The 27,734-nt window shown below is 43.8% G+C and overlaps 4 protein-coding genes across 7 annotated transcripts; 2 read left to right on the forward strand and 2 right to left on the reverse strand.

Moving 5' to 3' along the window:
- Positions 1-93: 93 nt before the first annotated feature.
- prima1 (proline rich membrane anchor 1) lies at positions 94-10,326 on the reverse strand. Its single transcript, XM_044047750.1, has 5 exons — positions 10,312-10,326; positions 9,184-9,252; positions 7,542-7,683; positions 5,247-5,379; positions 94-193 (listed from the first exon to the last, which is right to left on the reverse strand). Exons 1-5 carry the CDS (start codon positions 10,324-10,326, stop codon positions 94-96), a joined length of 459 nt encoding a protein of 152 aa, XP_043903685.1.
- Positions 7,624-27,219, reverse strand: LOC122782511 (ankyrin repeat and SOCS box protein 2-like). Of its 4 annotated transcripts, XM_044046852.1 has the most exons (11): positions 27,162-27,219; positions 23,147-23,234; positions 22,660-22,782; positions 21,599-21,842; positions 18,873-19,042; positions 18,122-18,277; positions 17,786-18,031; positions 17,538-17,709; positions 16,872-17,457; positions 16,633-16,786; positions 16,112-16,513 (listed from the first exon to the last, which is right to left on the reverse strand). In XM_044046852.1, exons 4-11 carry the CDS (start codon positions 21,709-21,711, stop codon positions 16,383-16,385), a joined length of 1,728 nt encoding a protein of 575 aa, XP_043902787.1. In that variant the 5' UTR covers positions 21,712-21,842; positions 22,660-22,782; positions 23,147-23,234; positions 27,162-27,219; the 3' UTR covers positions 16,112-16,382. The 4 variants fall into 4 exon arrangements, with proteins under 4 accessions (XP_043902786.1, XP_043902787.1, XP_043902785.1 ...); XM_044046851.1 differs by lacking the exons at positions 21,599-21,842; positions 22,660-22,782; positions 23,147-23,234; positions 27,162-27,219 and adding exons at positions 7,624-7,683; positions 19,219-19,629 and having other exon boundaries at positions 16,376-16,513; XM_044046850.1 differs by lacking the exons at positions 21,599-21,842; positions 22,660-22,782; positions 23,147-23,234; positions 27,162-27,219 and adding an exon at positions 19,219-19,628.
- Positions 14,674-16,163, forward strand: LOC122782516 (protein FAM181A-like). Its single transcript, XM_044046859.1, has 2 exons — positions 14,674-14,742; positions 14,865-16,163. Exon 2 carries the CDS (start codon positions 14,921-14,923, stop codon positions 15,701-15,703), a length of 783 nt encoding a protein of 260 aa, XP_043902794.1. The 5' UTR covers positions 14,674-14,742; positions 14,865-14,920; the 3' UTR covers positions 15,704-16,163.
- si:ch1073-416d2.4 (coiled-coil domain-containing protein 42 homolog) lies at positions 24,083-27,726 on the forward strand. The gene is made up of 9 exons (XM_044046856.1): positions 24,083-24,395; positions 24,508-24,553; positions 25,234-25,410; positions 25,502-25,659; positions 25,797-25,879; positions 25,950-26,122; positions 26,214-26,324; positions 26,997-27,113; positions 27,196-27,726. The coding sequence occupies exons 1-9, from the start codon at positions 24,289-24,291 to the stop codon at positions 27,379-27,381; spliced, it is 1,158 nt and encodes a 385-aa protein (XP_043902791.1). The 5' UTR covers positions 24,083-24,288; the 3' UTR covers positions 27,382-27,726.
- The last annotated feature ends 8 nt before the right edge of the window (positions 27,727-27,734 follow it).

Below are 27,734 nucleotides of genomic sequence, written 5' to 3' on the forward strand. Positions count from 1 at the left end.
CCCCGTTGCATTCTGGGTGTGAGAAGGTATTTGGGGTAAGGTGAGAGATGGCCGTTGTGTGATGTCACGTTCTGCATCTACCTGAAAACAAGTCTATACCACAGTGTTGTTTGTTCCCATGGCCTTCTTGTTACGGATGCTCATGGCATATTCCCCGCGACTCGTACCGTTCTCTTCTTTTCGCAGTGGTTTCCTGCAAATAAACATTGTCATAGAGTCAGAACTTAATTCAACTTTCTTCACCTTCAACATGGAAATAAAACAGAAGTCATGGATAGTGTTTGGTCACCTCTGGCCTTTTCTTTCTTGGCTTACAAACAAACAAATCTCGTCCATCATTAAGTCAAGCTTTTTCAACTACGGCTCATCGCCAAGGTGAAGGCCTATCTCCTTCGCAAGGTCTTAGAGACACTGATCCATGCTTTTAGAACATCTCGGCTGGATTATTGTAACTCTGTCATCTGTCCGGCGATTCCCGCTTTGCCTTTTAACAGGAAAAAAGAAGAGAGACCACGTCACACCTGTGTTGCGCCCTCTCCACTGTTTTAGGATTGATTTTAAAATGTAATTGTTGGTTTTTAAAGCTCTTAACGGTTTGGTGCCATCATACCTCTCGGATCTTCTTTTTCCTTGCTCTGAGGTCTAATAACAGGTTTGCTTTTAGATTTTAGTGCCAAAATCTCGACTGAAAACCCGGGTCGATCTGGCTAGACCCTGGTATACTTCCGTATGCACATGACATGATTTGCGTAATCGACGCACAGATTTTGGACAACGCATGCACCGGTAGGTGGAGTATTAGGCTGCAGAGCTGCAGACTTGTACCGCCACCCGATGGTGAAGGCAGATACTACAGAACTCTGACACGTGAGTATACCAGAGTCTGCGATACTTCAGCACGTCTGCGGAAGTAAACCAGGGCCTTAAACTTTGGAACGAGTTACCCATGGAAACTAAATCTGATTTTATGTTTTATACCTTTTACGCTGCCGTGCCTTTAAATCTGTAAAGCACTTTGGTCAACCTTTTTAAATGTGCTCTAGAAATAAAGTTAACTTGACTTGAGGATAAGTTTGTTGTCAGGAGAGATTTGATGTCATATCCCAGCTAAAAGTCCATGTCATTAAACAGAGATTCTAAACTATTAACCTTTGGACTGATTTGATTTCTCGGGCCGTTGTGGACGGTTACGCTGGTCTCAACAATCCTTTCTAATAAGCTCAGTGTTCAAAGGTCACTTTTGCAAGGAGACAGGAGGGACGGATGCTTTGCATCACGGGGGGATAAGGCAATTACCTACTGTGACTGGTAGATGCAATCTGCCCACTAAGTAATGAGTAAATGTGTGGCTCTCAAAAGCAGCCTGGGAATAACGTCGATACGTAACCTCAACACTGCTTGTGCTGTAGTACTCTACTTTCTGGTGCAAAGATAAAGCCGCAAACACACGATCCTCCCGCCGCCACTGGCCTGTGACGAGCGCTATCATTCAATGCCACCCTTTTCATGCGCTCCGCGGTGCATTTGTGGTTATTATATTTGCCCAGTGTACTGTGGCTCCTGCACCCTTAGCTGCTCTCCCCTGCTCTGGCTTATGTAACGCAGAGACAGATCTGAATACAGTTAGTACAGTCATTGTCCCAGTCAGTCAACACCGTACAGTGCCTCCACTGGCACAGAGGAGGACCCTTGAGCGACATCTTAGCTCAGTGTCTCCTCTCCGACCCACTCAAAGCCTCGACTGGCAAGTCCAACTCTGATGAACGGCATCGTGCACAGAAGGAATCCTTATAGGGTCAAATGACCATGTCTCCGCGTCTGTGAACTTAGCCGTGTTTAGAATTTGTTGAGGCTGTGTTTGGACATGTTATAACTCCTTCATGAGAGTATGTCATTTTTTAAAAGATGGAAAAACTCCTATGAATAAAACAAGTAAATAATGGCGCTTTTTCCACTACATGGTCCTGGCACGACTCACCTCGGTACAGCACGGTTATTTTATTTAGAGTCATGAACGTGACGTCTGACACAAAGAACCAAACCAAACAATGCCTGTCGATCAGTTTAAGACTTAAAAAACCTGATAACTGACATTAATCTCCTGTATTAAGACTTTACTTTACACTTCTCAACCTGTGGCACATGTACCACCAGTGGTACGCAAGCTTTCTCTGGTGGTACTTGGAGGAAAATCAGAAATACTGTTCGACTGTGTATACCAGCGTATGTGACTGGAGTGGAACTAAGGGATTTTGACGTTACTAAGTACTGTTCCAATTCCCAAGTCACGGTTTAAGGTTCTCATACCTCGTGTTCTCTCTCTGCCCATTTTAAGTATGCATCGGGTGGTGACATACTTGGGAAAACCAAGTATGGCTGGAACATATCGCCAGAGAAAACAAATAATAATAATTAAAAAATGTTAAATTTTAACACATTGACTTTTGATTTTCTAACAGGAAGAAAACGAACACAATACACATCACACCTGCTGAGCATCAATTATTCTGACAAATCTCCAGGTTTGCTCCCGCCATCCAAAAACATGCAGATTTGGGAATTAGGAAAATTGGACAGGCTAAATTGACCGCAGGTGTGAGAGTGGATGGTCGTTTATCTCTATGTTGGCCTGTGATGTGCAGGCTGTACCCCGCCTTTTGCCTTTTGGGATTGGCACCAGCACCCCCTGCGACCCTCATGTAGAAGAAGAATGAATATTGTACATTATACATTTACTTTATCGCGGTTAAAGGCTGATGGAGGTGATGCTAATGAAAGGGTTTAGTTCCAAACAAAACACAAGGCCGTGACTGAGACGTCCTCTGCTTGGGTGGATCTTATAGTCCGGGACACTATGTAACACAGATGTGTCCCCATGTGACCTGGGGAAAACCTCTGGAAAGGAAACCATCCATGATCAGCTAATGCATCTGCAGCTCGGGGAGTTAGGATATACCAAAGTTTACTCTGTGGGACCGTGGAGCAGATGGTACTGTTTACAGCCTGTCTGGGAATTCTCCGACTCAGAACGAAGTGAGCGTGGTCGATATTGTGCTCACTGGTGATTTCACTTTTGAATATTTGCGACAGGCCACTATTTCACGCCGCGCCACTCGACACTGGTGATGTACAGCCTGCTGGAAGGTCGCTCCGGTCCTGTTTATTTCTCCCGGGATGTAATCTCCGCTCAGACCGAGCATGTCGCTTGGAGCCACCGCACAGGGCAAGAGCGCTGGGGGCCCCCCCTCAAAACCGACCTCTACCCAGATGTTCAATAATAGATGCCATGCTGTTGACACATGGCAGGTGGCAACACAGGACTTCACAGGTCGGATGAATATTTCATCACGCCGCTGTGCAATCACAGTGCTCGCTGCTGTTTGAAGTTTGGGGAACGTGTCATGGAGAAATTGGGACATGTGTTGAGCGGTTTACAATTACTCCAGCCATCTGGAAATCACAATAACAATTTAAAAATAAATAAATAAGAGACTGTACAAATCTGTCACTGGTTCTGACACTGCTGGTGACTGAGGAGATAATGTAACGTATCAGTAAATATTGGATATGAAACCATTTTGTCTGACAAGTATTCTCCTTTTGAGTATTTTGGGTATCATCCTCAGACAGAACCATGTCATATATGGTATTACCCATTTTGGACAAGCCTCCCACAGCGGTCAGTGATTGGGAATAGCACCAAGCTTCATTGCTCACTTGGTTTGTTTGTTTTGGCTTCTTGGATCATTGCGTGCTTCGCATCCGAATCCTCTTCGGACGCTGAATAGAATTGTATGGGGGTGTTTTTTTCCTTCTTTCCAGCCCCCTTTGCTTCTGACAGATGACTGGCAGACAAAGATTATAAAAAAATAACAAAAGTCCAGGAGGGCTGGGACCTGCAGAGCCAGCTCCTCTGCTGTCTGTGCTGCTCAGGCTTTGGCCCTGGGCCAGCTGATTTTCATTGGGAAAGCCCAGAGCACTGAGGGGCTGGAAGGGCTATATATAACTGGCTGTTATTCTCACTAACAAACCCTCTCTCACATTATTATTGACCAAGATGCTCAATTACTGCCTTTGCTTGTTTTGGGAGACATTTTATCTGCCCTTTTTTCGCCGCGTTGTTTCCTCTACCTCCCTCTCAGGAACAACATTGGCCGGTTAGAGCAGCCGTGGCTAAAGGAATCACATTTATCCCTGGATGCGCTGTGCTGCTGACTAATGAATGTGTAATGAGGCCAGTCTAGCTGCGACCTGTGTGTTATTTCCCCCTCTCATTCAGAGAAGCGGGCAGCTCGGCGTGGCACAGAGTCTGCAGTCTCGAGCCCACAGAGCTTCAGGACACGACCCGCTCGCATGTATAAAAGATGTAGCCTGTGACTGAATGACTGCGCAAATTAATTCATAAATAATGACTTGGGTTTGGGGCTAGAGCTTATATTGCAACAACACTTTCCTACCACTGCTGCATTAAAAAGGTGCCCCTTGGCTACACAGGGGGCTGGAGAGTTGCCATAATGAATTCCTGAGCCAACTACCCATTACTTCCGCTGCCTGACTTTGCCTATTTGTTGTTTAAAGCAAGGGGAAACATGGTTCTGCTGAGGAGAGCCATAACTGGCACCGGAGCTTAATATCGTGCCATAAAAATGATAAGATGCGACACAAAGTTGGTTCTCACGTGAATGTGTGAGACTCCGTGTTTATGCCACGCTTTGCCGTGTGTGTAAATATGTCAGGGTGATGCATGTATAAATGCTACGATGTGGAAGAGCGTGCGTGTGTGTGTGTGTGTGTGACATGCTGCTGTCTGAATGTCACACAGAGAATTGGGTCTGGGTTCTGCTGCAGGCAAAACCTCACGCAGCCATTTCGCTAATAAGCCAAATGGAGGAAACAGACCCCGCTGCAATAGCAGCATCTTGGGAATCCTCTACTCGACTCGTGCTTTCATGTCCATGAATCTAGCAGCCGTTCTCGGAAGCTTTAAACACTTATGCAAATTTTAAAAAAGCACAGAAACGCTACCTCAGGTTGTCCCGCATCTCCAATAAATTAATTTTCACGTATCGGATGTTTCGGTGTGATTCTTCCTCTGTGACATTTACAACCCACTCCATTATCTAACCTCTGACCTCAGTGTGACCCAGCGGGGCGATGACATCACCGTTGCCCCCCCCGCGCTACTCTGACAATCCAACGTGAAAAGAGGAGGGGAAGGGGAAAAAGGAAAAGAAGTGACATCCAACCTCTTGATGGCCTTGTAGCAGATGATGATGGCTGAGAGGAGGAAAACCACGGAGGCACAGCCAACCGTCCCGAGCACTATAAAGTCCAGCTCCATCCACCAGGGCCTCAACAAGGGCACCATGGGCTCTGCCACTAAAAGAGACAGAGGAGAGACAGGATACAGAGGCAGAGAATTAATTAACATCAGTAAATCAAATATGTACTGTGATAACATTGCTAATCTCAATCTCTCTAATTATAGTCTTGCCCTATGCACGTCTTAGTCTACAGACTAAAGACTAACAGATCTGCACAAACATCACACAGTAATCCTTTTAAATGTGTTTTGTCGAATGAAGAGAAGAACAATGACAATCATATCACATATCGTCAAAAAATAACCGTATAAAAGAACGGGCGTCATCCTTCAAAACTCCAACTGTGAAGCCTCAAGAGTCGTGATTCGGTCGCTTTATGAAACAGTGAATTCACCTGCAACCAGGCAGGAAAATGAGGTGAGAAGGGAACTCATCTCAGGACCTCCTGCTCTTTCTGCATTAGGCCACTCACCGGGAATGTTGTCTGACATCATCAGCAAATGTGTGCGTCTGTAATTGCAGAACTCGCCTCCCTCCTCTCTTTCTGCGGTGTTTGACGCTGTCGCACATCTCTAAATCAGTTTAGTCATGTGCACATCGATCTATCCAGCTCCCAATGCAGATTAGTTCCAGTGTTATGCTCCGGAGGAAATACACCGTGTTTGTCCTGCATGTAGTGTTATTTTGTTATGAATGAATGAAATGGTTTATAGACACCATAGCTACAAAATAGGACATTTCTCCATTTCTCCACCACCACACCATAAGTCACTTTGAATCCCAAAGCCCCTCTCAGCCAAACTTCCATTTTTAATCCTGCATTTTTTTTGTGAGATTGAATTCAGTCAGTGCTTCTCCTTGTGAAAAAGAATATACTCCTCTGAAAGCACCATTTTTAGCTCACAGACGCTCACTTTACTCTGCCAGTTTCTCCTTCTTCTTTTTTTTTTACCCCCATACTTTGAGCGAGATAGATAACATCTCAGCCCATTGTCCCAGTTTTTTTTTTTTCCAAGTTTTGCATATTCATCACATTTTAAAGACTACAGTTTAAAGCAAATATTGCGGCTCGGACTATTCTGCAAATTGGGGCTGCTGAGGGGATATTAAGATAATTATGTGCCGGCACAGATTGAATTGAAAACTAAATTGAAGTGAATTATTCATCGTGTTCCCACCCTCTGCTCACAGCTCTGTGCATGTGCTTATCATATGTATCATGACACACTGCTTTTTGGTGAGTTCCTCTTACACAACCCCCCGCCCCCACGACAGTTTACAGATGGTCCTGGCAGCGTTTATACAGTGACCTTGACAACAGTCACAAAAGAGTCTGTATAACTCTTGATTCATCGTTAGCTCACATGGTGAGTCGGTCTAAACTGACCAGACAGAAAGAAGAAGAAGAAGAAGAGAAATCATTGGACCCGATTGATTGAAACCTTTCCTCTGCTCTCTGTTGAGACTTGATGATGAAGTGCTCCTCCCTATTCATAATATTTAAGGGCTCTGGGTGAGTGATTCGAAAGGAGTCACAGTAATGGCTCCGAACGGCCTGCTGCATCATCAGCAATGCCTGTCCCATACTTCAGTGCACTGTTCATTAAGGTGCTCGAGACGACGTACAAATCATTTTAACTTTTGCCAAGCAGGCTCGTGAAATATGTCCGCCGATCTGTCGGTGGATTTACCAGCGCTGCAACAGGCCACTGGATTTATGCACAACAGAGAGTACACACACCTCAATCTCATACTGGAACTACTGGGACGCTTCATTAGGCCCGTACCTCTATCATATTAAAGCTAATTTAATTGATTCATCTGTGTTTTAATCAGGGTTCCTCTGGGACCCTACCACTGAGCCACGGAGCTTGGCAGCCCAGCAGGCACGGATTTTACAGGCAGCTGGGTACTCCCCAAGGTCAGACCCGGAATAAATCAGTCCTGTGTTCAGCTGTCAACATCCTGCTGGCTCCATCACACACACACAGAAAACTGTGGCCATGCATGGGCACTCGCACACTAAATCCCAAGAGGCTGAAATCTTTCCACCTGAGCATAAAAAGAAAAACTTCTTCTTCAGACGAGACAGCTGCTTGACACTCTGTGCCTGGCTGGGAACGAAATGCAACAGTGGAGGTGAGAGCAGAGCGAGGGGCAAACAGACCAGACTCGGATTTGGTGACATGACAGGTGTGAAACCTGGGAGTGTCTTACCTGTGGCGCCCAGTAGCCGTGGAGGCGGCGGCGGAGGCGGAGGTGGAGGGAGAGGAGGGTATCTTCGACAGTGGCATGCCAGCTGGCATTGTTCACTAACTTTCTCCGCCACAGTCCGCGAGCATGACCTCTGGAGTTCTCCCTTATGGTGAGACAGAGAGAAAGAGAGAGAGAGAGACACGTTGAAATAAACGAGGCGCTCTGTCCTTCAGTGCATTACCCATAAGTACCATCAGCACAACACTGACTGTGCAGCACAAATGGAGACCCTTCAACACTCAGCAGCCTCTCATTTGGCACTGTGGACGTCCTCTGTGGCTTCTCTGCACATCTCGGCTCCTGTGCTGTTGTCACTGCTGTGTGTGTGTGTGTGTGTGTGCAGTACATGCAGCACGTCTATGGCTCCCTGCAAGAAACCACCCACCGACAGAGTGGGCAGCAGGCTGCCCCGAGGAGTGCGTGCCTGCGTGCGTGCGTGCGTGCGTGGGTGGACTTGGAAACTCAAGCAGATCACATTACACATGAACCCTGGCAACACTGTGTGAGTGTGAACAGCAGCTCACCACTATCTGTGGGCAGCACAGGGGGCAGAGGTTAGACTAGTCATCACAAACATATGCCTGCTGCAGGGATCCTGCTGGGAACACGCAATATTGTTATCACCAAAAACACAGATGGCTACTACACACAGGGGATGAGTGACTGTGGGTGTCCTCGTGTGTCATGCCTGTCAGTGTTGACTAAACACATGTGTCCTGGTGGGCAACATCTCATGTAAACAGGTAATTACAGCACAGGGAAATAGCAGTGAGCTCCACCACTCAGTCAATCAAACTCCAGTAACACACGCATCTCATGCGTAAAACTGAGCAGCGGCGCGCCTGAGCATGATCCTTACCTGGCACGAGAGTAAAAACACAGAGAGAAGGCAGTGACCGAAGAAAAAAGGCCAACAACTTAAAGTAAATGGCATTAGATCTCGGACCAGCATTCCTCTGTTCTCGAAGATACTAGGCAGCGTTTCCAACAAATGAATGCAGTAGACATAGGCTTGAAGTGTCTGGGAAATAACCATCCACCCTGTCCGCTTCTGTGACAGGCGTCTCCACAAACACTTTACGCCACAATCATTTTTTTCCTCTGGAAATCCCGTTGTCGAGAGCATAGGACAGGCGAGCCGGTGCAGCGAGGAGCCGATCTCGACCATTCACATCTCCAAAGTAGTTTTTCACTGACTCTCAGATGTGGCGACCTGAATCTCGCCGCTGCTCCGCGCAATGTGAGGGCGGTGGATGGCCCGGACCTTACATCCCTCCTCGGCTGCGAGCATGAGTGCAAATGGGCCACTCACTCTCAAGACATACAAGTTGAAGTAAAAAACCGAACAGAGAGGCGCGAGCGAGAGCGAGAGAAGGGGGAGAGATAGTGATGGGGAGAGAGAGAGGGAGAGAGATGGAGGGAAGCGAGATGCTCAGGAATAACGCGCGGCAGGATTCTTCTCAGCGGGACCACACATCCTCCTCAACTTATCTCGGCTGAGCTCTGTCTGTGTTTGGGCGAGTCCGGAGAGCATGAGCTGAGCCGAGGCTTAAACTGATGCTTCCTTCCCGTCTCTCTGTGCCAGAACACAGCGGAGCATCACCATCACCATCACCACCATCAGCACCACCGCACACTCTGGATGCAGCGCTCGCATCAGCACCAGCTCATCCTGAGAGAGGGAGAGAAAGAGAGAGAGGGAGAGAGAGGGAGAGAGAGAGTGCTCCAACAATTTCACCCTCCGCTACTCAAAAAGTACTCCCTCCTCCTCCTCTCCCTCTTCTACATCTCCACACACACACACACTGGTTTCCATGACTTCAGAGGACATTGCATTGACTTACATTAATTTCCTGTAGACTTGCTCTAAGCTTCACCATAACTACTACTGGCCCAAACCTAACCCTGACCTCAGCCTAACTTTAAAACATGTACATAAAACCTTAAAATGCTAAAATTTACATTATGGGGACTTGATTTTTTTGTCCCCATAAGAAAGACAGGTACCCATAATGTGACTGTGTAAACAGATTTAGGTCCCCACAACATAACCTTGTTTGTTCTCTCCCTAGTTTGTGTCTTTCCTTCCTTTCTTCTCTCGCTCTGTGTCCTCATCTTGCAGGCTGCAGGATCCAGATCCAGTTTGAAGGCTATTATTATCATACATATCATCACCATTATTATTATGCTCAACTGTCCTGTCTAAACATATAACTCGATACAATTGTTATATGATCTTTCTTCTGTCCCTCCCCCACCTCTCCTCTGTCCCCCATTTTTCCTTTCACCCCAACCGGTCGAGGCAAATTTGCCACACATCTTTGAGCCGGGTTCTGTCAGAGATTTCTGCTAAAAGACGAAAACTGACGATGATGTGGGATGTGCTTATATGAAGGAGTCAGATAAGCTTTCGCTTTTTGTTTACTTGTTTATGTATGTTGGGGTCTAGTGAGTGGATAAGTGTATAGCCCACGATGCGTGGAGGCGAGTCCACATTATGGATGACGAGTCAGGTAGAGCGAGAGAGAGAGAGAGAGAGAGAGATATGCCTACCGACTGAAAACACAGCCGTACACCAATGTCTGATTCTCTGTGTGTCTGCTACAGTGGATTCAGACCTCTCTTCAGTCCAGTGACCCAAACTACAGGCTTCGGTCTTGATGTGACCTGGCATTTACTGCTAATGCTCAGTAACAAAGACATTTATTGTTAAACTTGTACTCTCGTATACCTGAATAATAGACATGATAGTGGGCCAGAGTGCAAAGAGTCGCACTACTGCAACAAGGGTTGCATAATAATAATAATAACAATAATAATAATAATAACAATAATGCTGTTGGTTATGAAATGACCCCACAGCTCACAGCAATGTGACATTCTGAGATTCGGAGAGAAACTGTCACTGACGATGAACACCGAGACACATTTGGACGAGCAGCAGTGCACCTGAAAACACTTATGTGGCCTCAGTGCTGAAAGTTAGTTGATTGGAGCTGGAATTCAATGCAATACAATTTTCTCACTTCTCAGATTGGCTTTGCTTTCCACTGCGCTCTGCGACTGTTGACTGGATGTAACAGGACACGTTGTCCACACATTGTCTTCAGGCTCAGAACACAGTAATTGCCTTTTTTGTTGGTTCATCTTTGGTCAAATAATAGCCACGATAGGTAAGCAACACAGAGGCCTTCACTCGGGGGGTAAACACTTAAACCTGACACCTTTCTTTTTCACTACACGAGCCTTTCTCGCTTCTGTGCGTTTCATAAATCCATATTTGTTGTACACACTTGACTTTTGGATTAAACAGGAGTAGTGACAGCCAATTGCGTTGCAGCACAGTGATTCCAAATAACACAAATCGCATCTAAGGCAACTATTCAAACAACTTTGGATTAAGATCAATGGATTCAGAATGTAGCCCCACAGCCCTTTGTTGCGGCTGAGCGTTTATCACATCTCTTGCCCATCAAAAAGCTCTTCACAGGCAGTAATGGGGTGAGCTCATGCACAAGAGCTGTGGGTGACTTTTAGAGTGGAAAATCCACAGCTGCTGTTCAACTGCATTTGCTCATACAATGCAGAGATTTTTTTTTTTTTTTACGAGTTTTTGAAGTACAACAAGCCTGGCTTTGGCATATGGTGCGCCCAGCAGTTCAGCTCATCCATCCTCTCCTACAGTCTGTCCCAGTATCGATTATCTGACAAGAGGAAAAGCACTACATCCTCCAGGTTACTTCCTGCTGCCTCAACTCATTCCAAACGACCGGCAATCTGCCGCAACATACATCACGGCCCTTTTAAACTCAGATAACAGAGGCTCTTAATAAAATTACCGTGGCCAGTCAAAGTGTTACGAGCCCTGCCAAGACTAATCAACAGCATCTCAGCAAACTGATCATTTATTACTTACATAAAATCAAATAGGGATTTAAAAAAACACTCAATCAAATGAAGAATATAAATGTTCAGAGAAACATTAACCCATCTGCAATTATCTTTATTTGGATTTCTTCTTTATTGTAACAGGCCAGCTGTTGTTTTTTTTTCTATATATCACAGTGGAGGTAGATTGCCATCTAGTGGACAAGGCAGCACATGGCATTTAGATGATGGGAGCAAATGGACACACTTTTCCCTATGATTCACTTTAACTGATTTTAAACTTTAGATGTTTGTTTGTCACGATTCAATCTTAAAGTTAAGAGAATAGAAGAAAAACATCTGTAACCGTCTCCTGTCCAAATTGTCTGTAAAAAGTCTAAAATTGGATGTTTATATCATGTTTTATCGACCATAATACAATCAGAAAATACAGGAGAGTGCATGCAATATTAAAATGCCTCTGTTCTATGATTCTCTCTTAAACTCACAGACTATTTCATGATGAAAATGGCTGCTGTAAAAGAGTTTTATTTTATGATGCCAGGTTTGCTCGACTATCTCACACAAGACCAACTTTCAACTGAATCATTTCATTAAACACAGACATAAAATGAACCATTTGCACTAAAAAACTGTGGTGACATTTGTGCACCATATACTTGATATCACACGATATCATCCTTTCTGTTTGCAGGGAAGATGATTGATGCAGGAAAAGTGTCTCATTCACTCAGCAGCCTCACCCGATGATGAATTAACAGTTACGGATGATGACATTATTCCATTAAGTGCCAATGAATTAACATCTATATGACAATGTTAATGAAATCCACTGACGATGAATGATTATTACACCTAATTGTGATGTACTGAGTGTACAAATAACTGCTCGCATATTCATTACCACACACAGACATACATCGTCCAGCAACTATAGTAAAATGTGTTATGCAGATAAAATATACAGTTTTAATATTGCCTTTTGCGTGCACCCAGTAATAGTTTACAATCTCAAATATGTACATGTAGATGTGGGAATCACTTGAATTTTTAACACTGCTTTTTTATTTTTAGTATGTATTTGTTTGTTTCTAAAGTGCAGTGAAATAAAAACTAGCACTTGTGTTGTAAGTGAAGTATAAATGCTGATGCTCTGCTAGTTCTGCTATGGATCTGCACCACCCTATATTTATCTAATTTTGATGTATGGTTGGGTGTCCAGCTCTCCTGCTCTCCTTTATCGCTCTTGTAAATCTTTGTCTGGTCTGCTTCGTGAGGTGCCGTAACAACTGGATGCCCCTCCTGGGCATCAATTCAGTATCATCTTATCTTGTTGTTGCTATTTACGAACAAAGATGTGATACAGGGACAGGGGAGGAAAAAAAAGAAGCCTATTCTTGCTACAGAAAGTTCCACTAATGGAAGTATCACTGGCAGCATCTCCAAAGGAGGCAGAAGAGACAGAGTCAGATTTCAATATTTATACTACACAGAGCTCCAGAGGGCCTGTGAATAGATTTATTTTACAGTATGTAAACAAAGTAGGGGATGATTTGGGTTCAGCGCAGTGTAAAATCACTTTATAACACTCAACACTTTGTAGCTGCAGTTTGGTTTAAGTGCTGTATGCATGCTTTTGGTGCACATGTGCAACAGTCAGTGCAGGATTAAAGTGCAGGTGTATATTTTTTGTCAGTTGATTGATTGTTTTTTCCAGAGCCTCGACACACCACGTTATCTGAGCAATGACTGACAACCATGCCGTCCACCTGTTCTGGTACAAGAACAGCAACACAGTGTGGGATTTATGGATGCCTTTATGCGTCTCCCTTTCTCCCGCTCTCATTCTCCCTCACTTCAAAAGCTCGGGGAGTGGGGTGACAGGCCAGGGGAGGGAGAGCCCCATTGTTAATTGGCCTTTTCAGCTGAACAGAGAGGTGAAGGGAAGAAGAAGAGGGGAGGACAATGGGGTTCCTTTGCCTCTCCAGAACAAGAGTGATGCACGGCCTTAAAAGATAGAGCAGCCGGGCACATATAGACTGGCAGGACTCTCCTCAGACAACCCCAAACTGAGTGAATGAGGCAATCAATCATGAAGTCTGCCCTTCACTCTGAACAAATGGCCTGCGGCGTTCATGCAGACTCATCATGATTTCATATCTATCTATATAAAGTGAGTGTCCTGGCACAGGAGTGATTCATTACGCATGCTGTGTTTTGATGGCAGCACAGAGTGCACACAGGCCCGAGGTGTTATTGACCAGACACACACATCAGCTTCCTCACGTCTCATTCCAGTGACGCTGCGCTTCAATGGGACAGGGATAGGTAGTACTCTCTCTCTCTCTCTCTCTTTCCACTTCAATAAGGGGATGAAGCTCAATTAGCATTTCACAACTCCACCCCTCTTTTTCCTCCTCTATTGCAACCTTCCCCGCGGAGCCCGTGCTTTCTCTGGGGATTGTCCTGTTTTGGGCCCTTGTTGCCGTTGGCAGGGTGACAGTATTCGAGTGTGCAAACTTGTGCTATTGTCCGCGGGCCAGAGGGAGCCATGGAGACCCCATAATATGACACAGGAAAATGTTTGCTGATGGCAATTCTATGGGCTTTGTCCGACTCTTTCTCCTTCATGACGACTCGATTTAAGTCTCTAAATGTTTGACTACAAATGCAGGAGTGCTATCCAGCTCCTTTCCCTTTGTCCCGCGAGGTTTGAATGAGTAATTCAGCCTTTGTGTCGCTCGATTGAGGGGGCAAACAGAAAGACAAGATTCTTGAGCGCTCAAGCCCCTTTCCATGGTTATGCAGTCTTTAGATCCCCCCCCCTCACCGACCGAGTCCTACAGCTGACATCACTCTTGGGGAGGGAATGATGAGTATATATGTAAAAAAAAAAAAGAAGAAGAAGAAACTTTAACAGTGCCAGAGTAAAATCAGCCAGCATATTCCCGCAGAATTCATTCCCACTCAGGATTAAATAAATATTTGGCCACGCCACAGAAATCACCGTGTAGGAGAAATATCGCATCCACTCAGCGGCTTTTAACACATCTCCATGACAACAATTTGCAATGGTGAAGAATTCGATACCGGGGCGCTTTTTAGGCTGATTGGGGTGCATTGTGAGGAGCCTGGGGTCGCTGATTGGTTCAAGGAAAGCACCATAACTACAAGGAGTTTATATTCATTCAACATGTTGGAGTGCTCCAACTGCAGCCTGGAGAGAAGTCTGTGCTCGGACTGCTGCGTCAAAGTCTCAGTTCATCCGCAAGTGGTGAGTAAATGGTTATTACTGTGGAACAGGTGCATCCATTTCCATTTAGATTTGAACGCGCAACTCCTACCGCGCACAATTACGCACCGTCTAACACGGTTTTTTTTTTTATTTCCCTTCAGATGATTTAATGCCAAAGTACAAACTCTAACATGGACTGATTTGAGTTCTTGACAAAATGGCAAATGCAGACTGTGAGGTCAAAACGCTGCTGAATTTTGTGAATCTGGCGTCCAGTGACATCAAGGCGGCGCTGGACAAGTCCGCTCCGTGCAGACGCTCAGTGGATCACAGGAAATATCTGCAGAAACAACTGAAACGCTTCTCTCAGAGATACTCCAGGGTGCCGAGATGCCACGCGCACCACAGGCCTGCGGAGTACGGATGCGGCAGACCCGCGGGGACTGCACACCAACACGGCAAGGTCGCAGAAAAGGCCGTCTCGGACGCGCAAGATGTGGAGAACGTTGAGAGCGCAGTGGACCAGGTGCCGATGAGGAAACGCCAGCTCCCAGCCTCATTCTGGGAGGAACCCAAGTTGACCCCGTCCAAGCGGGAGCGCTCACATTTAGGACTGAAAAAGGCTCCTGCGGGGACATCTGAGGGAGGTGAGAACGAAAAGAGGAAAAGGAGCAGTGGGGACGACGCAAAGGCCGCACTGTCTGCGTCCAGCCGGCGCATCTCTGCGGACAAAGACACGTTTAAACTGGATCTGACCTCTCACCACTGTGTGAGCGTGTGCGGCTGCTGTCCCTTCCAGTACCACGGACACCAGGTCCTCCACAGTCACATTGTTGTCCCACATCCGCCACTGGGACTGTGGAGCAAGGCATCAGGGACTGAGACAGAAGGACCGGAGCTTCCTTATGGGCAGAAAATCCACACGCACGTGGTGGTCAAACCCATACCGACCAAGCCCACCGTGCAGTCACCCATCTTCAGTGTGTTTGGATTCATTTAATGTGTGAAGCCGCCACATGAACACAGACACGTGTAAATATGACTGACACACAACATCCTCCTCTTCCTCTTTCAGCATCTCAACACTTCCTCAAGCACTTATTGGAATGCTTCATTTATGCGTTATTTGCTTAAGTCTACAGGACTAAATTGCACTTGCCGAAGAACTTAATCACTTTCACTTTTCAGACTGACGTCAGTGCCAGTGTCTGCTCACTGACAGTAAGTCCAAATGTTTCTACGTTTAGGTTTCGACAGGCATTGACTGTTCTTTTTAAGGTAGGAAGAAGCCATGCAAATGAATGAGAGCATCCTGTTTTAGTTTCCTCTTTCAAACTCTGAGAATAGAATGTGGGACATAAATTGTTTTGGTTTAGTTTGTTTGTCAAAGTCATGTTTGATAGGCACATTTGAAACGGTTGCTTTTATTTTTAAATAAATGATTCAACTCCCTCAACAAATCCCTTGGGTATTAATATAATTTTTTTTTTTTTTACCTTTCACTGAAGGCCTCTTTGAAAAGAGAAACGAATAAAGATATGACATAAGAAATAAATATTTTATACATAGAGAATGCTTTGAGGGGACCATGAAAAGATTCAAGGTATCAAACAATAAATCACAAAAAGATAAATTTAGCCACATCTGTGATGCCGTATTGCTCCACGTTCACCTTAATGTCAGTCAGCCAGGCTCAGGTATCGAATCATCCTGTCTGGCAGAGGTAGACTTGTGAGACATTTCAGTCCGTCTCTCCCCATTTGGGTCCTAATCCCTAATCTACAGAGGTGCAGCAGTGGACGAGGCAACACTATAAAACAAAAAGAGAAGACAAATGTCGTCATCCGCGTCTCTTGAAACACCACATTGCAACACTCTCGTCTGTCTGCAGGTGTGAGGAAGTGTCAGAGACATGTTTGCATAACTCACACGACTTCCTCTTAATGGCGCGCCATTCTTCCCGGCCGTCCAGCAGCTCAGTGATCCTGCTGCACAGCTGAACATGGGCGACGTGCTCCAGTAGCAGCTCTATGATCGGCCCTGCCTTTCCACACAGAGCTGGGGATGAGATCCACTCGCAGAACTGAGGAGAAAATCCAAAAAAGTCTGATCACTTACAAAGAGAATACAAGTTCTAGCTATTGTGAACGTTTGTTTATTCTTCACACCTGTCTCGCTCTCTCTGTCGTCTCACAGCAGTTCAAAGAAAGCGTGTTGTCATTCTGCAAAACATGTCCTGTGTTTGGTTCTCCAGGCGCTGGGTGAGGGGCGTTGCCATGTGTGCAGGTAAAGCAGGAGGAGGCATCACAGCCATGGTCCAGAAGGCATTTGAGTAAAGGCAGATTGTCTGTGCAGAGTGCAACGACAGCAGGGAACGTCGTACTAACAGACGGGACTGTGGCGTTGACATCAGCCCCCCTCTGCAGCAGGAGAGACACGGTCGAGGCGCACCCGTGTCTCACAGCCATGAGCAGAGGACTCACTGGGTCCAGGCTGACACTGGCGCCGGCGTTCAGCAGCACCTCTGCTGTCCTGGTGCTGCGGCTGGCGACGGCAAAGTAAAGGGCTGTCGCGCGTCGGTCAGCATACCGGACGGAGTGACAGGGGGCCAGTGTGCCGTTTACATCTGCACCTGTCTTCAGCAGCACAGCTGCCACAGTGTGTCTGTTGTGCTCTGCTGCCAGGTGCAGGGGGCTGACCCAACAGTGTCGCAGCCTGGCTCGACTCGTAACCGAGACAAGCAGGGACACAATCCTGCGCGCAGAGTTTACGACGTTAATGGCAACAACTCACGTTAAACAGACAATGTTTTCCCGTTAAGTAATTGGGCTTACTCGTGGTGTCCGTGCTGGGCAGCGACGTGCAGAGGCAGCAGTCCTGAGCTGGTGGGTTTGTTGGCGTCTGCATTTTTCGTCAACAGCACTGCTACGATGTCCTTGTGGCCATTTTTACTGGCCTCGTGCAAGGCCGTGATACCGTCACATGTCTGCATGTTCACATCTGCACCTGCAGAGAAACATTCTCTACATGGCATCAAAAGAGTAAAACACATTAGGACAGGAAAAGTGGAAAAAAAAGGTACCTTTCCCAATCAGGTAACACAGTGCCCTCATGTGTCCGTGCTGAGCTGCTACAGTGAGCGGTGTGATGCTGAAGGTGTTTGGCGGATTGATTGTAGCCCCGGCTCTTAGAAGCATCTCACAGATCTCTGTGTTGTTTTTCAACACGGCCTCATGGAGAGCTGTCCAGCCCTGTCCACATCGCTGGTTCACAGTGGCACCATATGAAAGGAGGACACTCACCGCGTCCACGTTCTCCAACTCACAGGCTACGGAGACACAGACCAGGTTATTGTTTCCCCCAAAAATAATGGCTGATGCACGACCGTGTTGTTGCTTAATTGGTTTCACAGCTGTACCTTTGTACAAAGGGGTTTCTTTGTTCTTGTTGCTGATGTCGGGGTCAGCGCCGGCCTCCAGCAGGCGTCGCACACATGACAAATGTTCACAAGACACAGCGAGCAGCAAGGCTGTCTGCTCCTGTAAAGTACGCTTGTCTACTGAGCCTGGATGGACTGGAGAAAACACACACACACACACACACACACAAACCAGTGTATTTGAGCAATTTAAGAACGTGTAACTCTGTAGTTATATCAATTTTCTTATTTTGACCTTTGCACGGCAGCCATTTTGACAGGAAAACTCACAGGAATGATGGCTGAGTTCCATTTAGCTTCTTCAGTTTGAGAAGATAATTAACCATCGTTAATATAATCAGTAACACCTGTGCTTTTCCTGTGAAAACAGAACAGTTAGAATTTTATTTGAGACCCAATCAGGGCTAATTATCTAATTGTGATTATTTTGACAGGAATTCAAGGAACATAATTATTTTCATTTTCATTTGAAAAAAACACACACATTTAAAATGGTTACTGTGTGAGAGTTGTGCAAATAATTAATGTAAAAATATTGCGATGTCGATAAAATTCTGATTAATTGTTCAGCCCTAGACCCAATGACAGGAAAAGCACAGGTGTAAACAATCAAATTAATGATGGCTGAGTCCCATTTAGCTTGTCCCCACTTTCAGCCTCAGTGTCCTGAGACTTGCATGAATTGAGCTCCATGTGCAAATGTCTGCGGTGATAAAGGCTCAGTCATTACCGCTCAGCAGAGTGTTCAAGCAGGCGGTCAGGCCACAGTAGGCGGCGTCATGCAAAGGTATCCATCCATCTTTGTTCTCCCTCAGCAGACTGTGAGGAGCAGACTTGGCCAGGTCATTTACAGCCTCCTCATCTCCTCTCCTGATGGCTGAGACCACCGGGTCATCCTCCCTTTTTAAAGGCAGACACATAAAAATGTTATCAAGTGCAGTAATTCAAGACAGAATGCAGCAGCAGTACTTCACGGATGTGTGTGGTGTTTTTTTTTTAAAATAATAATAAAAAAAACCATAATTCTTTTTTATATGTAGGTCACACACACATACACGTACACAACAAAGACTCACTGTGGCTGTGACGTTACGTCTCTGTGACTGTCTCCACGCCGTGTCTCTGCTCGCCGTCGCGGCAGAACCTCATCACATTTACCTCCAGCATTACGGAACTGATTTAAGTATTCGGAATAGCAGAATTTGGTCATTATTGCCGGTGGCAGATATATCACGGCGGTGTTTGTGTCCACGCAGCGCGGCGGTGACGGTGGTGTTAGTGGCGGTGGTTGGAGCCGCGCGGCGGCTCAGCTGTGCTGCTCAGATTATTTTGGGACAGAGTGACGGCTTTATCCATATATGTCATGAGAGTCGGACACGCAGAGATAAGGCTGAACCGTGGAGATATGACTGTCGCGGCACGCAACGCCTTCAATTCAACCGCTGCTTGTTAAAACCCTCTACTTTTAAAGAGGAGTTGTATTAGAATGAGTTTACTGTCAAAGAAAAACAATAAACAAAGACTGGAACGCAGCAAATTACTTTGACTCAAGGCCGTTTCTAGCCTTTATGTGGCCCTAAGCTGAATTTGACCCCCCCCCAACACACACACACACACACACAGTAGCCTCTGCTACAAATGTAACACTGTAAATTACATTAATGACAGCTGGCTTATTTAGACAAAACCAGTGTCACTATTTTTCAACCCTAGAGGGCAGTAAAATCACAAAAGTGGCCTGATTAGTGACTTTTGTTTTTGAAAACTTTGATGTGCAAATGTGCACTAAATGAGCAAATCTTAAAATCTAAATATATATATAAAGATAGCTAGATTTCATTAATATTGTAATGTAGCAACTCACGCTGTGTTCACACCGAACGCCGTTTGTCATTTTGGGATCATTTTGTGATGTGATGCTTGGCCGAAAGTCGCCGAATTTTAAACAGAAGTAAGGGCATTTCTTTCCACCATCAACCAAAGCATTGTTGTACTCTCTGTTGTGGAAACGTCTGCAGAGAAGAAACCATCGTCTTGTGTGGTTTCACAACACCACACAGAGCCGGACACAAAATGACGAGTTTCACCGTCAAATTCGGGAACTCCGACACGAGTATTGCGTCTGTACACGTGACTTTGTGTGTAAAGTTGTCACGCCGCGTCCGGTGTGAACACAGCATCCAGCGTCCTGTATTGTGGCACTACTGCCTGCTGGTAGGTATTGTTTTTACATGAATACATAAATACAACCCCCCCTTGTGGTTGGGGGAACATTTCACAATTATAAAAAACGAGACATGTTTCTTACAAATATGTTAAAATGTTGGGGGGGTTTTTGTCTCCACACACTGTTGGGGCCCCCTAATGATCAGGGGCCGATTAGTTCACCAGTGATTCCCAAACGCAAAGTGATGTAGGGGGTATTGCAAAGAATAAAACAAACAAAAATAAGATTTGCAAACAGCCTGATTACATTTTGAAATTGGCATATAAATAAACATACAGTCAATTTCAATTTCCAGAAGAGTTTGGTGAGTAGAGGAGGAGTAGGGGGTACATGGCTTTAGGTCAAATGTCTGAAGGGGTTCAGGACTGTGAGAAGTTTGGTACATGGTAACCACTCAAATTAATATTAAATATCTTAAGTTGAGCCACTCAAGCAAGATAAACCGATAACGACAACACTCTATACGTCAATAAACAAAGCAAGAACACCACTCAAGCTCTCACAGCAACACAGATTCTCACAACCCAAAACAATAATAAAATAATAAATAAATAAAGTGGACTATGACTTTAAGGGAATCATTTTCTTTCAGGGCTTCAAAATGAATGCTTTTCAGGGCAGTAGTGAATTGATATTTTCATTTTCTTGCATCATTTGCACCGAATGGCTGCAGAAGAGAACGTCACTGTCTCTTTAAGGCGGATAATCAGACATTATCTAGTGTCTGCAAAGTCACATGGGCACAGTGACACACTTAATTAAGTTCACGACCTGTGGGTCACAGCCCACAAGCTTCATTTGTCTGACATTTTAGAAACTTAGGACTTAAAGCTGCCGTGTAACTTCACATTCACAGTGAGCCGATCATTCACCAACAGTTTACTGGAAATAAAGAAATAATAGCAGTAGTTTTGACCGGTACGGCTCAATGACGCCACCTACAGTTACAAGCAGTGACGAAGTGTGAAATTTTTAAGTTTTAGAAATAAATTCATTACTTGAAGGAAAATATACAAGATAAAATCAAATTCAGCAAATACACAACTCAAATGTTTTGTGTTTTCAGGTTCTGTTGATGATGAATTAAGCATTAATCAGCACCATATACAATTTAAGAATAAATTATACATCACATCAACATACAAGTGCATTTACATGTTAAACAAATCATGTGCATTATGTCATGTAACGTAATACAACAGGCGCTTCATAAAAACTTTTCATCTCACCTGAAGAAGTTCACTGCTGCGGCCGGATTGTGGAGACTCAGCGAGCAGAGTCCGTCTTTCATATCACTGTTCAGTCTCTGGTAAAGAGACCTGGGTCTCCCAAGAGCGAGCATCACAGAAGAAGATTTGCCGTCCACTCCGAGGACCCCACATCCAGCAGTGATCTGCTGTCACAGTCCAGGGATTAGGCCGAATTGTCCAGTAATCAGAAGTCCAGCCAAAGTCGGAACAATACTGGCAGGGACTGAGAAACAGGGTCAGATTTGATTTTGTAAAGCCCCAGATAGAGAAACATGAGAAGATAACGTATCTGCTGTATAATACACACATACAGCATGAATTAAAGATCAATCTGAAAGAGCTCAAATCTGCACCAGCAGACACCAGAGAGCAGCAGCTAAGGCTACGGGGAGAGATGCCTTTTAAGGGCATGTTCAACTCTGTTTGCTTCAACTTGACTTTGCTGCTCCGGAGGCAACACTGAAGTGAGGTGATGTGTTGCAGAGATTTAAGCAGCAGAACGTTGGCATGACAATAACACAGAACTGGGGTTACAGTTTATTTGTCACGCTATCTTTAGTATGACTTTTTAAACAAAGTTTAAATGCACACACACATACTGTAGTCTCAAAAAATTGTCACTTATGTTTCAGAGAACCTGGGATAATTCCATAGGCTAAAGTTCACTGCTGTCTCAAGAAACTATTGTAAAAGTCATCACACTGTGTCACCACAGACACAGCTATACTGAGGAACACTCACAGTTTAATCTGGCTACAGCCATAGTTGGACTAAGGAAATTTTGGTGCATGCCCAGAAGTCTAAGGAGTAATCGGACTATGAATTGCATTATCCAGGTATGTTAGTCAGACTAAGACTAGCTCAAGTTTAGTCGGACTAACGTGTTTACATGACATTAAGAAAACTGAAATTTTGTCTTAGTTTGACTACAATCAGACTTTTAACATGCACATAAACACACTGACAGAGAGTCATGTCATTTGACAATGTTTGAATGTAAGGCACGTTTCAAAAGTTACTCAGTACAGCTTTAAACTCACCTTGTGACAAAGTTGCTGATCCACTGGACCACAGGGTCTGATGTTCCTCTGTCACGATGAAGTGCAAACGTGTGCTTTTCAGATCACCACAACAGTGACAGCTCACTCGTTTCACAATCACTTCTTCAAAAGTGTTTGTGGGAGAAAAAAAAAAAAATGTCTTCTTGCATTTGAACTGGACTCGTCCTTCTGCATTTCTATTTACAGGTGGACTGTAACCCCGGGGCTGTTGCCATATTTGTCAAGAGTTGTTCCTTTTTGTTTACTTAAGACATGTTTGGTTATTTGACGATGTCATGAAAGATGACTCATACTTTGAGTCCACTTGGTAATATTTTTACAGCAGACAATTTACAGTTATATAATAAGTTAAAGCTGAACTTTCCAGTATAAATGTACAAATGTATGTTAAGAAAAAGGTTTGTAAACTTAATGTTTTTAAATTGCTAGTGTTTTCAGTAAAAAGGGAAAATTTCTCAGTACTTACATCACATCTCATCATTTTGGGACATCACCACCAGTGGGGAAACCAACCATGGTTCAACAGGCTAACACGATGCAAACCTGAAACAAAGCTGAAACACATGAAATCACATAATTTAAACTTATTAAGTATTTTTTTATGCACGTTAACAGTTTTTACTCCACTTTTATAAATTTTGAATAAAGTAAAGTAAAGTAATATACCTTGCTGGTCAAGTCAAGCCAATTTTAATTATATATTCCTTATGTACAGGAGGAAAATGAGAAAAACGTCAGCAGATCACAGACAAAACATCACATTTACAAGGAGTGGAAAGAGAAGAAGATGTGGAAAGTAATGAATTACATTACACACTCACGTTACTGTAATTGAGTAGGTTCTTTGTGTACTTGTACCTCTTAAAGCCCTTTTTTTTAAGTTACTGTACTTTTAAATTGTTTTAAATCACATCCGTTTTATTTTGTAAAGGTTTGCCTTTAATTAAAAACAATTCACGTGAGATTTGTGTCCCCTTGTCCTTTTTGCACGACACAAGAAAGAACCTAAGTAACCAAGTAACTTTTACTCTGATTTTGAAACAAGCTACTTATTTTTTGAGTACATTTTTAGACCAGTACTTTTACTTGTAATTAAGTAAAAATGTTATTAAAATAGTGGTACTCTTTTAACAATTATCACCATTATCTTCATCACCTCTGACCCTCAGAGAGGGACGAATGAAGACAATATTAACATTAGCAGTAATGTGTAGCTGTATAATATACAGTTATAGTCAAGTATAAGTCTGCACACTTGCAGGATTTCAACAATGCTTCATTGTTCATTTGGTTCTCAGTAATCGGGACGGAGTGAGTGCTCTCCTCTGTATACTCGGTCTTAACGATCTCATTTCTATGCCGCTCATTCACTCGGCAACGCGGAACCGCCACCTCGGGGGTTGCCATGACAACGGGGAAACGATTCCGGCGCATTCTCCGTAGTCCCCCGTTGGTTACCAAAGCAACCGACACACAAATCCAGGAAAACATCCGGGAAAGACCTTGGATCGAACGTGGAAGTCGAAATCGAACGTTGTTGTTTTTTTGGAATCATCAGGATCCAAGGACATTCACTTCACAAAAACAACAACAACAAACAAACAAAACATGACCTCATTTCCTCCTTTCTTAGAGAGCAAAGACCCCCGTCTGAAACTCAACGTGCACAACAGAATACGCAACGTGTTTGTGACACAGGCAGAGGACACAACAAGGTAGGTAGGCCTACAGTTTACGCTGAGGTAATCTCATATAATCTGAGAGCATATCATTTATATACAGTATTTCACTTTTGACTTTGTTACTGACAATAATTTGTCTCCTCAGACCGGAACAGGACAGAGATGTCAATCACATACCAGTTGTAACAGAGGTGAGGCATTAATGAACAGGAAGCAACAATACTGACATGTATGTCTCACCTTCAGAGGTATATTAATAAATATAAGTAAAAGTACCACTATTTTGATCATATTTTACTTAAGTACAAGTAAAAGTAGTCTAAAAATGTAGTTCAAGTAAAAAAGTAGTTTAAAATATACAGTAAAAGTTACCTTTTTTTTAACAAGGTTGGGGGTTCTTTCTTGTGTCGTGCAAAAAGGACAAAGGGACACAAATGTCACATGAAATAAAATATGTAAACACATAATGTATCAGTCAAAATGGGTCAAAGGTCACAAATGCTTTAATCTTTCTCACTCAGGGACCTTAATTAGCATCAATTCACAATGCCAAAGTTTCTGTGCACGATTTATTCATTTTTTTAATTCAGGTAACGGATGTGATTTTAAACGCAGCAAAGGTAAAATATACGGTTAAACGTAAAATTACTAACTTTAAAAAGTACACAAAAAACCTACTCAATTACAGCAACGCACGTAAATGTAATTCATTACTTTCCACCTCTGCTCACCTTTTCTACTGGATTAATGCAACATATTTTGTACGTAAGTGTTTTAATTGTCAAGTATAAAAATCTTTTGTTCAACGTAAACATTCATATTAATTATATATAGACAGAGTGAAGTAGTTTCAGTTTCTGTGTGTTTATAGACTTCAAGCAGACTCCTTGAGGCAGGAGTGAACACTTTGCAAAAGACCCTTGTTTTGAAGAAACAGGCAGAGTTGGAGGAGGTGGACGAGCTTCTTGCGCTCAGACGGCAGGAGTTTAAGAACTGTGTGGCTGATTTAACTCAGAGGAAATCTGAACTGGAGATAAAATACCAGCAGGTGAGTCAAATGTTTAACGTGTGCTCCCAAACTTGATTCCAGTGAACGCTGTTAAGAGGCCCAACACTGACGCCCTCGTATGTTGACCCAGACAAAAGAAAGAGCGCTGAAATTCGAGAGGTTCGTGTCTGAAAATGAAATGAAGCGACAGAGAGCGATGACGAAGTATGAAGCTGCGCGGGATCAGAACATTTCGAAGCAGAGGGAGATCGAAGATCTGACGGAACAGCTGAAACAACTTCGAACGAGGTGAGAATGTAAATCGAAGCCTAAAGGCCCTGTTATACTTCTGTGCATCGCATATCGTGGAACCTGGTGTACAGGGCCTTTACGTGGGGTCACGTTAGGTCACTTTAACTTCAGCATTACTATATGTTAATTCACAGACAGCAAGCTTTAAAAGACAGAATGGCAAAACATAAAATCTACGAGGACTACCTGATGAAGACACTAGAGTACTTCCCTCACAGTAAGTTTTAAATGGACTCTTTTTATTTGACTTAATCACACGCTGGCAATGACTGCACAATCCGTTTCAGCTCACTTCGATAATGGCTCTGAATCTACGGTTATGCCCATTATTCAACGTCACGAAACGCTGTCCGTCACCAACCGGGAGCTGCTGCAACGCCTGGGGCACCTGGAGGAGCAGGTGGAGGAGGACCAGCGACGGCTGCACACCATGAAGCAGGAGCACAGCGTCAAGAAACTGGTCAGATATTTCAGATATTTCACTCAACAAAGTCCAACGGACAATGCTTTGAGCTGCTGCTGCTGCTGCTGTGTTTGCATGTCTGTTGCAGATGGTGAACAAAGAACTGTCTGAACTCCAGAGCGAGTTAGAAATGCTCAAAGAGAAGAACAAGCAGGCAGAGGTGAACCTACTGATGGTGCAAGGCCTGTCCAGAGAGAAGGTATTGAGATTATAATATGTTGGGGATTTTCATTAGTTTTAATTAAGTCTATTAAGTTTGTAAAATGAGTTAGTTAGTTAGTTCTTAGTGTTAGTTTCAGTTTTTTGTAATAATGAGTATTTGCCAGGAGCAAGAAAAGGTCATAAGTACACAAAAACCCTGATGATGCCATTTTAAAAATGTATGAGGACAGATGAAAAAACATCTCTGAATCAAATATAACAGTCTACAAGGAAGTTAGTGTGAAAAGCAAAAACAGACGAAAGACACATAGGAACATACCATAAATAATAATAAATAACCCTCACCAACATAACAAATATTATGTTTGACTTGCATAGCCTTATGTCCCACATTGTCAACAAAAACAAATTGTAAACATTTTATTATGAATGCAAATAAAACCTTCATATGAACCCAAAAGGATCTACAAGACAAAAACTAAGCACATTTTCGCTACAATTTTAGTTAGTTTTATAAAAACACAATTTCGGTGTCAGTTTTTATTTGAACTCAAATTTTCCTTTTTATTTCAGTTCAGAAAAATGTTTTTTTAGTTTTTGTTTTTGTCAACTAGAATAACCTTGGAAGGTATGCTGTCCAGATTATGAGGTGAGATAAGCCTCGGCTAACTTTCAGATTGAAATACTGTCACATGTGCATGGTCTACAGATCGAGGAAGTGGGAAGCTTGCTTATGGCCATCAACAACCTTGCAGAGCAATGTTATCTACCAACATTTGGACCTCTGGAAAACATGAACGTACTGACAATGATGGACATGGTGAAGGTAGTTTCCTCACAGATTACTTTTGTTTTATTATCGTTGGCCATTTACCTGATGTTCCAGTAACAAGAGGTCTTGATTCCAGGAGTACATTCTGGACAAGGCAGACACGGAGAGGAGAGCGAGACGACTGATGGAGTCCGGGTCCGTGATGACCAGCAGGACAGCTTTAATGGACAAAAGAGAGAGGACATCAATGAAAAGCATTAGCGGCAAAACACTAACAAAAAGCTCGAGTAAAGTCAGTAGAAAGAGCGAGACGATAGGTTGATGTAGAACTTGTACAATGTATACTTACAGAATGTTGTTGAGTCTGACAGCCCATCTTTGATAACACATTTATTAGTCCACCTGTCATAAAAAGGTAAAAAACATAGATTTTTAAGTGTTTTAAAGTAAAAACGTTTTGATATTTATTTGGCAAATAAAACTCAATTCACCTTTTTTTATACCCACATTAAAGCAGGCTCACAGGGGGTCTTCTCTGAGAAGTCAAAAATTAATCAAGCATAACATTCAATCACTAAAACTAAATCCTGAACAGAAAAGTGTTCAGGATTACAAGTAAACAACTATAATTTGACATTTTATATATAATAAGTATATTTAAGCTGTATTAACCAT

The sequence above is a fragment of the Solea senegalensis genome, linkage group LG16 (genome assembly GCF_019176455.1).
Source record: "Solea senegalensis isolate Sse05_10M linkage group LG16, IFAPA_SoseM_1, whole genome shotgun sequence".
NCBI lineage: Eukaryota > Metazoa > Chordata > Actinopteri > Pleuronectiformes > Soleidae > Solea > Solea senegalensis.

Bases quoted from the DNA above. Each gene is read 5' to 3' on its own strand.
- prima1 (XM_044047750.1), bottom strand. The intron at 7,684-9,183 runs GTGATGCTCCGC...TCTCACCATAAG, and splicing joins TGATGGTGGTGATGGTGATG to GGAGAACTCCAGAGGTCATG. The intron at 5,380-7,541 runs GTAAGACACTCC...TGTCTCTTTTAG, and splicing joins ACGGCTACTGGGCGCCACAG to TGGCAGAGCCCATGGTGCCC.
- LOC122782516 (XM_044046859.1), top strand. From the start codon at position 14,921: ATGGCAAATGCAGACTGTGAGGTCAAAACGCTGCTGAATTTTGTGAAT.
- LOC122782511 (XM_044046851.1), bottom strand. From the start codon at position 19,352: ATGACCAAATTCTGCTATTCCGAATACTTAAATCAGTTCCGTAATGCT. The intron at 18,032-18,121 runs GTACAGCTGTGA...GTGTCTCCGTAG, and splicing joins AGAAACCCCTTTGTACAAAG to CCTGTGAGTTGGAGAACGTG. The intron at 16,787-16,871 runs GTGTGAAGAATA...TTTTCTCCTCAG, and splicing joins CGACAGAGAGAGCGAGACAG to TTCTGCGAGTGGATCTCATC.
- si:ch1073-416d2.4 (XM_044046856.1), top strand. From the start codon at position 24,289: ATGACCTCATTTCCTCCTTTCTTAGAGAGCAAAGACCCCCGTCTGAAA. The intron at 24,554-25,233 runs GTGAGGCATTAA...GTGTGTTTATAG, and splicing joins ACATACCAGTTGTAACAGAG to ACTTCAAGCAGACTCCTTGA. The intron at 25,411-25,501 runs GTGAGTCAAATG...ATGTTGACCCAG, and splicing joins TGGAGATAAAATACCAGCAG to ACAAAAGAAAGAGCGCTGAA.